A 12,669-nucleotide genomic window follows, 5' to 3' on the forward strand; every position below is an offset into this window, starting at 1 on the left:
ATATGCTTAGGGAACACTAACTGTATAATGCTAGCTGTGAAACATGGTGGAGGCAGTATGTTAATGTGAGTAAACATTGAGTAACATAAGTTGAAAAGTATGGGGAAATGACAACATAAATTCAGAATGAAAAGACAATTCCCAGTCTCAAGAAACTTGGTATGAAAAAAAAAATAAACACTGCAATAATAATAATAATAATCCCACAAGTTTTTTTTTAAAATATTTTTCCCCATTGACATTATTTCCTGGCCTTTCAGCTGACCATATAGAACAAAGAATACTTTTACAGAGCACAGATCTTCTAGAAAAGAAAAAAAGAAAAATAATAGTCTGTGAAGGCTGGCACAATACACAAAACACAATAGCACCTGTCCAGGCGTGGGATACATTATATGTAGGTGGAATATATATTAGACAGCAAGTAAACAGTTAGTTCTTGAAGTTGATGTGTTGGAAGCAGGAAAAACAGGCAAGCCTCAGTGTCTGACTGTGACGAAGGCCAGACTGTGATGGCTAGATGACTAGGTCAGAGCATCTTATAAAAGGCAGGTTGAGAAGCAGAGTTCCAGAGGGTAGGGGCAGCAACACCTAAAGCCTTACCACCCACAGTGGACAGCCTGGGTAACGTGAGCAGATTTCATTGTGGATACTAAGGCAAAAAGGTAAGGACACTATCCAGAATTTAAATATAAACAAAAATTCAGTAATGTGCAAATCTTTTAAACCTGTATTGCAGTGAAAATAGTACAAAGACACAATTTTACTTTTTTTTTTTTTTTTTCAAATAATTGCCCATTTTAAATGTGATGCCAGCAACATATTACAAAGGATTTGGGACCGGGGCGTGTTTACCACTGTGTTCCATCTCCTATCCTTTTAGCAAAACTTTGTAAATGTTTGTAGTTTTAAAAATCAAATGCTTTCCCATTCTTGCATGATATAGGGGTCCCTGTTGCTGTGTTTTATCCAATTCATACTGCATCATTTGTTTTTCAATTGTGACAGGTGACAGGTGACTAGTTTAGCACTTAAGCTCTTTTAATAAAGAGCCATGGTGTTGTATTCCATGCAACATGTGGATTGGTCTTGTCTCACTGAAATAATCTTCCAAGGAAAATACATTGCCTGGATTCCTGCATGTTTCTCCAAAGCCTGTATATATCATTCAGCGTTAACGGTGCCCCCACAGATATGTAAATCACCCATGATATGTGCACTAATGCCCTTGATACCATAGATGCTGGCCTTTGAAATGTGTGCTTAGAGTAACCTGGAAAGTCACCATTCTGTAAGCACTTTTCCATGTCGGCTCAATGTATCTTAAATGAGCTTGGGCCCAGAGGAGGCAGTGGCATTTCTGGATCATGTTTATATGGTTTATATTCTCTGCATGATATAGTTTTAACTTGCATTTGTGAATGCAGTGATGAACTGTGTTCACAGGCTCGTGTGCACTACTTTGAACAGTTCTGAAGGCTGTACTGCCTTTGAGACAGAGCAAATATAATATGAATAAAAAGTGTTGGTTTTTTTATGTGATGCACTGCATCAAAAAAGTATTTTTTTTTTTTTTTTTTTTTTTTTTTTTTTTAGCAAATGTAACATTTATATTGTGTTAGCTTCTCAGAAAACTGTGCGTCTCAAAGTTTCATCCAGAGTAGATTACAGCTGATACTATTTTTGGATATTGTCTTATGCACATAGAAATTTCTTCAGATTATCTGAAACATTTAATAATATCATGTACTCTAGATGATGTAATCCCCAAGTTCTTTGCTATTTTATGTTGAGCCAGGTTATTCCTGAATTGCTGCACTATTTATCCAAAAGGTCTTTCAGAGTAATGAAACACTATTATAAATTAAATACAGGGTTTGCAAGATTTGCACTGTTTTTTATTTACATTAAATACGTCATGTTTGCAATATTTACGTATATTTATTGCTTTGTGTTTTTATTTACACTGTGCACATCGTCCCAACACGTCTGTAAATGGTGTACTATAAATATATATCAAAATAAAAACTGTTTTCAGAATTTTGATTCAACTCTTCAAACACCTCCGAGGTTGCTTTGAGGTGATTGGAGAAGCCATGCAGTTACAATTGTTAGGAAACAGCGACACCCTGTGGTTTGGTAGAATCACAGCCTCAGAATTCAGTTCCATTACTCAACAGCGTGATAGTGGGGCCTTTATACTCCTCTAGCCTGCACTGGGCATTTAGCATGGCTCCCTCATGTATGGCTGCTCCAGCGTGTCACATTTCATCTCATGCTTTTCTATGGAGGCGCCAGTTTATTAAAAGGTTTACATGTGCAAATGTGTCATTACATGATAAGGAACATGTCATCACGTGATCACATATTATTTACATGAATTTATATTTGTTTGTTTTTATGCACACATTCATTCATCAGCTTGTTCATTCATATTCTGTAAATGCTGATCAGGATCGGGGTGGGTCCAGAGCCTACCCAGATCTGTTAGCGTGTGGCAGGAGCACCAGTCCATATTAGCCCATCACACACTTACCCAGTCACACACTATTTCATATAACCGATCTCCCGACACGTGTTCTTGGATTGTCTGAGGAAACCAGAGCACAGACACACGAAGAACACACTTCACAGTGGGTGACCTGTGGCAAGGATTGAACCCAAGATCCCAGGTCCCTGGAGCAGTGTTTTGCAATCAGTTTGCAATCATGTGCTTTTTAAAAGACACTTCACATAAATGAACAATAGACACTTATTGTGAAAACCTATATAAACATTACTGACCTGCAAAACATAGCATTTAAGTATAACATTTGGTCTTTGTACACCTGACACCTGAATAAAAAATCTGGAATAATGATGACGAGAAATCTGCTCATAACTGTGACATAACATCAGACAGCCCTTATATATCCAGCATTTTTATTGTAGTGTTGTACCTGTGCGATGGCGGCTCTGTGACGTCAGCAGCGAAGACGGAAGAAGGCAGAGAGCGAGAGAGAGCGCGAGAGTCTCCACGTCACTGGAGGTGCACTTCACTAGTAGAGGACCAAACCAAACCAAACGTCCCCTAACCGCCGTGTGTACAGCGTGTGAATGAAGCACACACCCCGCCATGAATTAGACACATCTCCACCTGGTAAACGACCTGAAAACGCCGAAACCGTGCGGGAATTCAGCGGTTCGGGGTTCGGGAATTCTGCAGGTAACATTAACGTTCACGTCTTTTTCTCCGTGTGGAGGAGGAGATTGGGGCTAGCGCTGTGAACGTTAGCTCCTTCTCTCTGATAGCAGCCAACGGCTCTAGCGTTAGCCTCGTTTACTGTCCATTACTCACACAAACCAGCGGCGCTTTCGCTTGCTTACAGAAAATCATTGTGATTGTTTTATATCGCCAGCTATTAACAAGACATAAAATTATACGTGGATGTGTGTATTTATCCTCCCGTGCGACTCAGTGTCGTTAGAGTGATTTCAGAGCTATCTGTCAGTGCTCTTGTTTTGATTCCGCCTCGCTCTGATTAATGAAGCGCTTTCACATTCCGTTATGGTAATGGCTCCATATTTGTGAATGGGTTTTGGTGTAAACGTTACTTCTGTCCGCCTAATTGGCTTAAGGCACTGAGCTGGAGCTCAGAAGACTAAATCAGTCTTCGTGTTTACACCTGCCGCACAACGCGGAGGTTTATTCCCTCTGTCAGGTGTCTGTCAGTCACATAAACAGACACTGAGCAGTGAAGGCACATGACGTTAGCTGTTTGTTAGTTCTAGTGCCAGTGGTGAGGAAACCTTGGTTGACCTTGGCTCTACACCTGTATGCCTGTATAAATCTGCATGTAATTTACGTCGAGAATTAGAATTAAATCACTTGCATTCCACTGTAAGGTGTCAAACTGGGTGGATCTCCAACCGTCACCCATTATTGTGCTGACAGGTGTGAGAGTGTTTAATCCTAGTGTTATTATAAGCAAATGTAATATAGTGGACATGTTTATGCTTCGCTAGTTAGAATGCCGTCCTCTGACATTATCAGGTATGCGTGAATGTAAATGTGGAAATGTATGTTTTCACTTTCATTTGTAACGCAGCATAGGACAGGAGTCACAGTACCCGGTCCTGAAGGCCAGAGTCGCACACAGTTATCGCTAGGAGGTTTCCCTAACTTTATTTGACTCCTCAGCTGATAACCAGGTTTTGTTTCTGTAGTTACTGCAGTGGAGAAATTCCCTAACACTGTTGGATTCTGGCTCTTTATGGTCCTAGATATGTGTGTAAATGGATCATGCCCCTCTTTCTATTCTACAGTACAATACTTTGTGTGAAAAGTGGTATCATGTGAAACCTGCTTTTATTGTTATTGCACAGCAGCAGATCCAAACTGAGTCTTTGTATTTAACTTTCATGGCAGCTAACAAACACACACACAAACGCACACACATTATTGAGCAGTGAGCACATAATCACCCAAATCCAGGTCCAGAAGATCAATATACTTCCCAGAATTTTATTTCAACCATCACACCTCTGAGGCGGATTTAAGATTATTAGAGAAGCCAGGAAGAATTAGAATGAGTCTGGAGAGGACTTTTTATTTTTGTCAGATTTGTTAGAGCCACTGCTAGAAGTAGAATGTAATAGTTTTCGTGGTGTGTTGGTAATAGTCTTTATAACATTCCTGTGGCTTAATATACCCCAGTGTTACATATTGCACTCATGAGACAACATGCTTCTGTTTTCCTTTTCTAAGGGTTTTTATTTCAGTGTTTATTATTAGTAGTGATTGTAGTCGTAGTAGTATTAGTAGTACATGTACTAGTACAACTTCTCTGTTGCCGCTCTAAAGCTTTGGAACGGAATCCCAAGTGACTTTAGACTTGCCTTATCTGTAACTGTTTATAAACAAGCTCAGCACTTATTTCTATCGCCTCGCTCTCAGCAGCTGTTAATCTGTTGAGAGGTGGACTGATGGACTGATGTCAGTGTTAATGTACGTCTGGTTGTGTTGCGTAAGTGGTTACTGGAGGAATTGTTATTTCCTGTAAATCGCTATTATTTAAATGTGCTATAAAAATAAAATGTACTTCCTTACTTTCTAGTAGTGGCAGTGGTAGTGGTTGTTCTATTTGTAGTAGAAGCCATAGTATTAGCAGTAGTATTCCATTCCCCTGCGCTTTCTTTAGCTGAATACATTATTGTGCAATATTATGTTATTAATTAGTATTAATTAGTAATAATGTTATTGTTTATGGGATTTGAACATGCCTCTGTTTTCCTTTACTGAGGTTGAATTCTAATGCTGAGTAGTGGCAGTTATAGTTGTAGTTTTAGCAGTCAAAGAAGAAATAATAGAATAATATATAATAATAGTAAAATGTGTTAATGCAAATATAATAGTAATAATTTTAATAAAACTACAGCTAATAGTGAAGCCATTTTAGTATTATTAGCAAAACAAACAAACAAAAAAAAAAGAACAGAAGTAGCAGGAGCAACAGTAGTAGTGGTGGAGGTAGGAAATGTAAACTCTTGGCCCTCAGTTTCTGTTTCATAAATTGCAGGGACATTTTCAAAATGCTCATTGAGCATGTTCTTGTGTTCCTTTTCTTAGAGTGGCAACTTTGATGCTGATCCTTAATGGGCGAATCAGGGTCACGCCGCTCCACCCTGGTCTCCAGGTTACCCATCTTCAGACGGAGTGTGAACAAAAGGCAGGAATCACTCCCTTCTTCGCCTTCCTCTGGAGGTGTGGGCAATGGTGTTCACACCTCTTCCCCCTCCAGCACTAACTCCAGCTCCAGCAGCACAGGCAAGAGGCGCAGCCTGTTCCGCACCCCCTCCATCAGCTTCCACAGCAAGAGGAGCAGCGAGACGCGTATCGACCCCCTTCAACTTAACCTGGACGACCGCAGTCAGACGTCCGAGCTGGGGTTCAGTGATGGCTGCAACTCAAAAACGCGACATTCCTTTGGTTTTGGAGGGCACAAGAAGAAGATCAGCCGCTCCCAGACGGAGGACTTTGAGAAAGCCTCCACCAACCGCAACGTGTTCATCAACTGCATCAGCTCAGGAACTAATGAGGGGGATGATTCAGGGTTTCTGGATGACGTCAGCAGCAAGAGATCCTCAAGGCACAAGAAGCAGTTGCTGCCCAAGTCCTTTTCAGCCCACCATCGATTTTCTAAAAATTCCCCCAATGCGATAGAACAAGGTAAAGGCCAGGAGAGTGCAGCGGAGCCTCCTAAGATGGGCACTCCTGGTTCTTGGCCTGGAGAGCTTGGGGAGAGTTCTCTCCAGTCCCCCATCATCTCAGAGGACCGTACAACTGCCGTCACGCCATCGGACTTTGTCCACGTTACTGAGGACTCCGTCTCAGAAGTGGACGCGCTGCCTGCTCCGAGCCCAGCCGCACCACCTGAAAATTTCAGCCAGGTTGAGTCTACCTCACAGATGTGCTACACTCCAGATCAGCCTGCTCCAGAGAAGCCTGCACTGCCAGAAATTAGCCAAGCAGCGAACACGCAATGTGAGAGTACCACGGTCCACACAGAGCCAGCAACACTGAAGATTGTGGAGGAGCCCCAGCCTGATCAGACAGAAACCAGCGAGAATGAACCAGCCCCAGACCTGAGTGAGGAGAGCAGCTCCAACCCAGAGCCCAGAGAGAGGAGACCCCGAAACACAGTTCTCACCCAACAGCTGGGGAAATCAACTGGCCTGAGCAAACTAGAGAGCAGGCCGAGCCATCTGAGGAAACCTCACACAGGTATGACTGTATCAGCGACTGTATACACAGGGGTGTGTGTGTATTTGTGTGCATTTATTATACTTCAAGGAGACTTGTATTGTTCTTTATCAAAGTGTATCAAAGGGTCATATTGCCACTTAAAGCAGTACGACAGTGGAAAACCATGATACAAGTTTCCCCCAGTTATAATTGACTTATATACATATGTATTACGCCTACATATGAAGGTAATGTAACTAATAAGTAATAGAATTACACCAATTAGCACTGTGCAAGCCGAATTTTGAAATAATCACACCATACTGCGTAGGTCATGTTGCAAAGTGTTTTCACATGGACATACCTGTGACATGTCTGACATACTATGAATACTTCAGATGACTCTATACATCATACCTTTTGTCTTCTTTTATGTCAAACACTCAGCCCTGAAGTTATGTGAACGTCAGGCACAAATGTGATTTAAACTTATTTTGTTTGGTTTAATAAGTTAATAATTATCACACAATCATTGCCCTGTTTTCATCTGTGTAATAAGAATTTCCAACCTGCTCATTTGTTGTTGTTTACCTTAATTGCAGGCTGCTCACATCAGGGCTGTGCCTTAATCAAGGGAAGTAGCCTGATAATTGAATAGTATTTTCTTTCATGTGTTAATAATTGCTAATTTTGTTTTAAAACCTCAATCTCCCACAGACAACAATTATAATTCATATTCTGTATATTTATTTAACTGTTTATACAGATACGGTCAGGAGATCCTGGAGAAAGGCATTCACATTTGCCCCCATCTTGTTTCATGTGTTTTCTTAAACCAGGTCATATATCAGAACAACTTTTTAAGCTCAATGCAAACATTCTCATGGAGCCACACCAACAGGGTGTTTATTATCGTGCTGAGCTGTGCCTTACATGTTGGACATAGTCCAGTGTAAAACATAATCCTCGTTCTTGATATCCTGACACTACTGAGGGTAAGATGATTAGAATAATGTTCAAAACATTTGAGGGTTATGTTCTTTCTGGCTTTTATATTGTTGACAGTTTGAAAGAGAACAGTAAATCCAACTCGATTAATTCAGGGGATTTTTTCCTTGTTGTAGCTGCCAATGACAGCAGCAATAAAGCATGATAGTAATAGTTATTCCCTGAACTAGTATTACGATTTTACATCTGCATTGCCCCAGTTTTGTGGAAGTTTGTTTTCCTTTGTTCACTCCTTTTTTCAGATTTTCCGTCTACAAGAACACAAAAGCTTTGGATCCTTCTTTTGTTGTATATTGCATCAGGTTGGCTTTTACCAGCTCCTTTTAGATTCTCAAAAAACAATATTTCATCGACCCACAGAAAACATCCATTTAGATGCTGCACTGTTGTGCTTCTTTCTTCCCCCTTGTGGCCTACAATTTCCGAACTTTATATCCTACCATTTCAGAGCTTTCACTCCAAAATGCCTGTGGCTCCGAGGTTATGTGGAAGCCAAATGGTGCTATTCCAGTGTATTGAATTTCCTCCAATGGAGATGTGATATAGGCTTTCACCCTTGTCATTCTTTTGTTTGCTAAGTCTTTGCTTGGCAAACAGGAAAAAGGTGAACCCCTTACATGTTGTGTTTGCTCATTTACATGTGTAAGAAGAAAGACGGTCCTTGCGGTTTCTTGTCAGTGCTTGTCAGAATTTGTCATTGCAGTATAACCCTTCATGTGGCTTATGGAGTGTTTGTTAAAATGGATTATTTTGGTTAAGAGAACATACTTAACAGAACATTTCACAGATACATACTACTGATATAACACATTTTCTTTTTCAATCTGCACCTTCAAAGTCCAAGTAATCACAAACACATTAATTCCTGTTAGCTCTGAGCTCTAATAGTAATAATAATTATAATAATAATAATAATAATACATTATGGGCGGCACGGTGGTGCAGCAGATAGTGTCGCAGTCACACAGCTCCAGGGACCTGGAGGTTGTGGGTTCGATTCCTGCTCCAGGTGACTGTCTGTGAGGAGTTGGTGTGTTCTCCCCGTGTCAGCGTGGGTTTCCTCCGGGTGCTCCGGTTTCTTCCCACAGTCTAAAAACACACGTAGGTAGGTGGATTGGCGACTCAAAAAAAGTGTCCGAGTGTGTGAGTGACTGTGTGTGTGTGTGTCTGTGTTGCCCTGTGAAGGACTGGCCTCCAGGGTGCATTCCCGCCTTGCGCCAAATGATTCCAGGTAGTCTCTGGACCCACCGCGATCCTGAACTGGATAAGCGGTTATAGATAATGAATGAATGAATGAATGAATAAAGCATTATATTTATATAGCGCTTTTCAAGAACTCAAATACTCTTACAATAGTTAATACATGGAACACATTCAAAGAAATACAAAACAGAGTAAATACAGAATACAAAACATTCACACACAGAACAAGCATGAAGAGATTAAGTCCGAGGTGTATTAAAAGCAAGGGAGAAAAGATATTTTTTGAGGTTTGATTTGAATAGAGAGAGAGTTGGAGAATGTTGGACTGAAGGGGGAAGTGAGTTCCAGAGTTGCGGAGCAGATCTAGAGAAAGCGTGATCACCGTAGCTGTGAATACTGGAAGGAGGGAAAGTGAGCAGCCCGGCTGAGGAAGACCTGAGTGTGCTCATGGGTTTGTAGGGATGGAGAAGAGCAGAGAGGTATGAAGGAACAAGGTCATTGAGAGCTTTATAAGTGAGAAGAAGTATTTTGAATTAAATACAGTACTTTATGGGAAGACGGTGAAGATGGAGAACAGGGGTGGTGTGTTGGTGAGAGCGAATTCCTGTGAGAAGGCGGGCAGCAGAATTCTGAGCAAAAGGAGCCCAGTCCATTTTTGTGGAACACCAGCAGCTTCTTTAAACAAGTTTCATATATCGAAATAGGTCATTAAGATTGCTGCGGCCATCAATAAAATTATATCAGCAGTTTCTGAACTGTTCTGATTGTTGTGGTGTGGCCATTCTGTGGTGAGGGCACCGGCAGCTTATTTACGTGATTTTCAGTCTTGTTTACCTTGCACAGTTATTAGGAGTCAATTTGTCATTCTAAAATCCAATCCAACTATTTTTCTTATATTTCCCTTCTTCATGGAAGATGATTATCTTTTATACTCAAATTTGTCTTTAAAATTAATAACTCCGGTGGCCGTTTTGACTGGAAGAAATATTGGAGAATGCTCATAAATGAAGTCATTTACTGAAGTTAGATGATTAATTCCGAATCACAAACCCCACTCATCCCGTATGTATTGAATACCCCTCCAGAAACCACAGTTGCACTGCTCCACAGTCCAATGCTGTGGGGCTTTATACCCTTCTAGTTGATTCCTGGCATTGATCGTATTGACCTTATGCTCATATGCGGCATTCCTTTCTATTTGCAGCGCTTGTCTGGTGATGTATCTGTGTAAATGCAATGGCTGTAAATTATAGCAGCAGAATTCACTAATATTATATATTTTAATATATGATCACCCAAAATAAAAGCATAAAATGTCTTTTGTTGTCTATATACAGGCAGTGCATAGTAATCCATATTTGTTTTGCACTTTAAAATAAGTGTGTTAATTATTATATTTATTATTATTATTCTTTCATTTATAGTCTGGGAAGAACTATTTCCTGTCTGGCTTTCTTTGTACTGAAATGAGTTTGTGGTGTTGGGCTTGTTACGTAATCCTTTATGAAAAGCAAAGTACGTTTTTAAGTTAAGGCCTGTCTTGTAAAATCTGTTGGATATTTTTAGGGAACTATTACATTTTTGAATATTTTCTAATCGTTTGGATGTGTGCTGTCAGCCTGTTGTTGTATGAGCTCTTTTGTGTGAATATTTGGTTGTACTGAAAGATAGTGTTCACATTTGCTTAGAAGTTGATTCTAATTTCAAAATAATCACATGTACTCATACATACACAATAACAATGCACATTCAGACAAACAGTTAATATGGAAAATCCCAATAGTTCCACAAACCTTAGTTTAGTTAAGGCCGTGAGTCAGATCCTTAGGTTTCCTTAATCAGGTGAAATCCAAACACCATTTATTCATTCATTCATTCATTCATTCATTGTCTGTAACCGCTTACCAGTTCAGGGTCGTGGTATGACCTAATTATAAATAATTAAAATCAAAAAGTAAGTTTTGTTTGTGATCAAAGAAAAAAAGTGTATTCTTATTTATAAATTCTTACGTAATATTTGTTGACAAATACAATAAGGTACTTTTATGGTTATATATAGGCTAATCATACACTATGTATATTTCAAACGTCACCTTGGTGGATAAGTTTACTTGAGCAGATAACAGTAGCTGAAAGAGAAGTACAATTCACAATAGTGTCATTTTGATGTGTGAAAGTTGAAGTCTAAGACATCCATTCTTTCAAATTTATTTTTATTTAATTTTATTTATTTTATTTTCTGTGTCTATCGTTGACCTGAAAAAGTCCAAGCAAGTGTGAATGGTGTCAGACCGAACTGGTTATTTGCTTATACTTATATATATATTTGAACTTAGTTTTGATTGTGTATCAGAATATTTTCCACATCATTTTTCAGTCAGTGTCATGGTGCCTTCCTCAATAGCATCTTTACTATTACTATGCTGTTTTGTTTTTTTTTTTTAATTTGTTATTTATTTATTTTTTATTTTGTGTCTTTTTGATGTCTGTGTGGGTAAAAACACTAAAATGAACTGAAATGTACGTATTTAAATATAAATTACAATATTCTTAGCTCGTGTGCACTGGCTTATTTTATAGTTCTATTACATAACGTGATATTGCCCAAAAGTAGCTTGAAGCATCAGCCACTTTCACTTCTGCCATTTTTGAGAACAGCTTTTAAAATGTATTCATACGCTAGATTAATATAACAGCCAGTGATTTATATCAATTAACAATATTCATGTTGTCTTATTTTGCATTATATACAGCTAACCTGTTACTGCAGAACTGACTACAGTAATCTTAACTAATTGTAGCTACTGTTTGAGTTGATTGCAAAAACTGAATAATTTATAGAGGAACAAAATGATTTCAGTTGCAGCCCTGTTTCTGCCTGATTCTGGAATTGAATATCAATACATACAATGTACATAACCTAAGCTTATTATATTTCACTGTCCATAGTTTCCATGTGCAGTAATGGCAGTCCGTATCACGAGGTGAAGCGGATGGAGAGGCGGCTCCGCTCTGCCTCAGAGGGAGCTGGAGGACCCAGACTTCACCTCAACCTCAGAGAGCCTCACTGTATGGAGGTTAGCAGCTTGGCCAAACAGAGAACCAACTCCTCATCCTCCAAGTTGGGCAGCATGGTAAGTTGAATGGGGAAGCTCATGGGGCACCATGTTTAGTATAATACTCAAAACTCGATTCAGCAGTCAAGTACTGGAAAATATGCTTTCACATGGAAAAAAAAAACACCCACAACCCCCATCCCAAAATGTCTTCCTTTTTTTGAAATATGTAACATATAAGTGCTTACACTCATTGTTTATGCAGCTCATATTTGGAAGCTAACCAAAATAGCCAATCGTTAACTATTTATAAGATGTGCTGAAAATTCATATGACTATATATATCCCTACAAATATCCATCTTTTCTGCCTACATCAGTTTATCCCTGAGTATTTCGTTGTCTCAGGAGAGAAATGAAATTTAAGATATGAGCCTTTAATCTAAGCCTATATTGAGAAACCCACACAGAGGCATTCTTTAGAAGAATTTTATAAACCAAATTAGACCATCAGTGACCTGTTTGAGCTGAAGTAAATGCATGTATCACATGCATTTCAGGTTTCTGAAGGAAGGTTTCTAAGTTCCACTTCTGGTATAAACTTAGCTTGCTTAGACCTTCACTCCACCCTTTAAAAGATTAGATTCTCACCCAAGGATAAAATCACAGCGCCTAATTG

The 12,669-nt window shown here is 39.4% G+C and overlaps 1 protein-coding gene across 2 annotated transcripts in view; it reads left to right on the forward strand.

The window, feature by feature from the left end:
* The first annotated feature begins 3,012 nt into the window (after window positions 1-3,012).
* ccser1 (coiled-coil serine-rich protein 1) overlaps window positions 3,013-12,669 on the forward strand; it is a 104,252-nt gene continuing 94,595 nt past the window's right edge. For both annotated transcript variants that reach the window (XM_066644432.1, XM_066644433.1), the window contains exons 1-3: window positions 3,013-3,205; window positions 5,609-6,763; window positions 11,885-12,069. In XM_066644432.1, the coding sequence (XP_066500529.1) occupies window positions 5,635-6,763; window positions 11,885-12,069 (1,314 nt within the window). In that variant the 5' untranslated portion in view covers window positions 3,013-3,205; window positions 5,609-5,634. The remainder of the gene's footprint in view (window positions 3,206-5,608; window positions 6,764-11,884; window positions 12,070-12,669) is intronic.

This window comes from Hoplias malabaricus, chromosome 14 (genome assembly GCF_029633855.1).
Source record: "Hoplias malabaricus isolate fHopMal1 chromosome 14, fHopMal1.hap1, whole genome shotgun sequence".
NCBI lineage: Eukaryota > Metazoa > Chordata > Actinopteri > Characiformes > Erythrinidae > Hoplias > Hoplias malabaricus.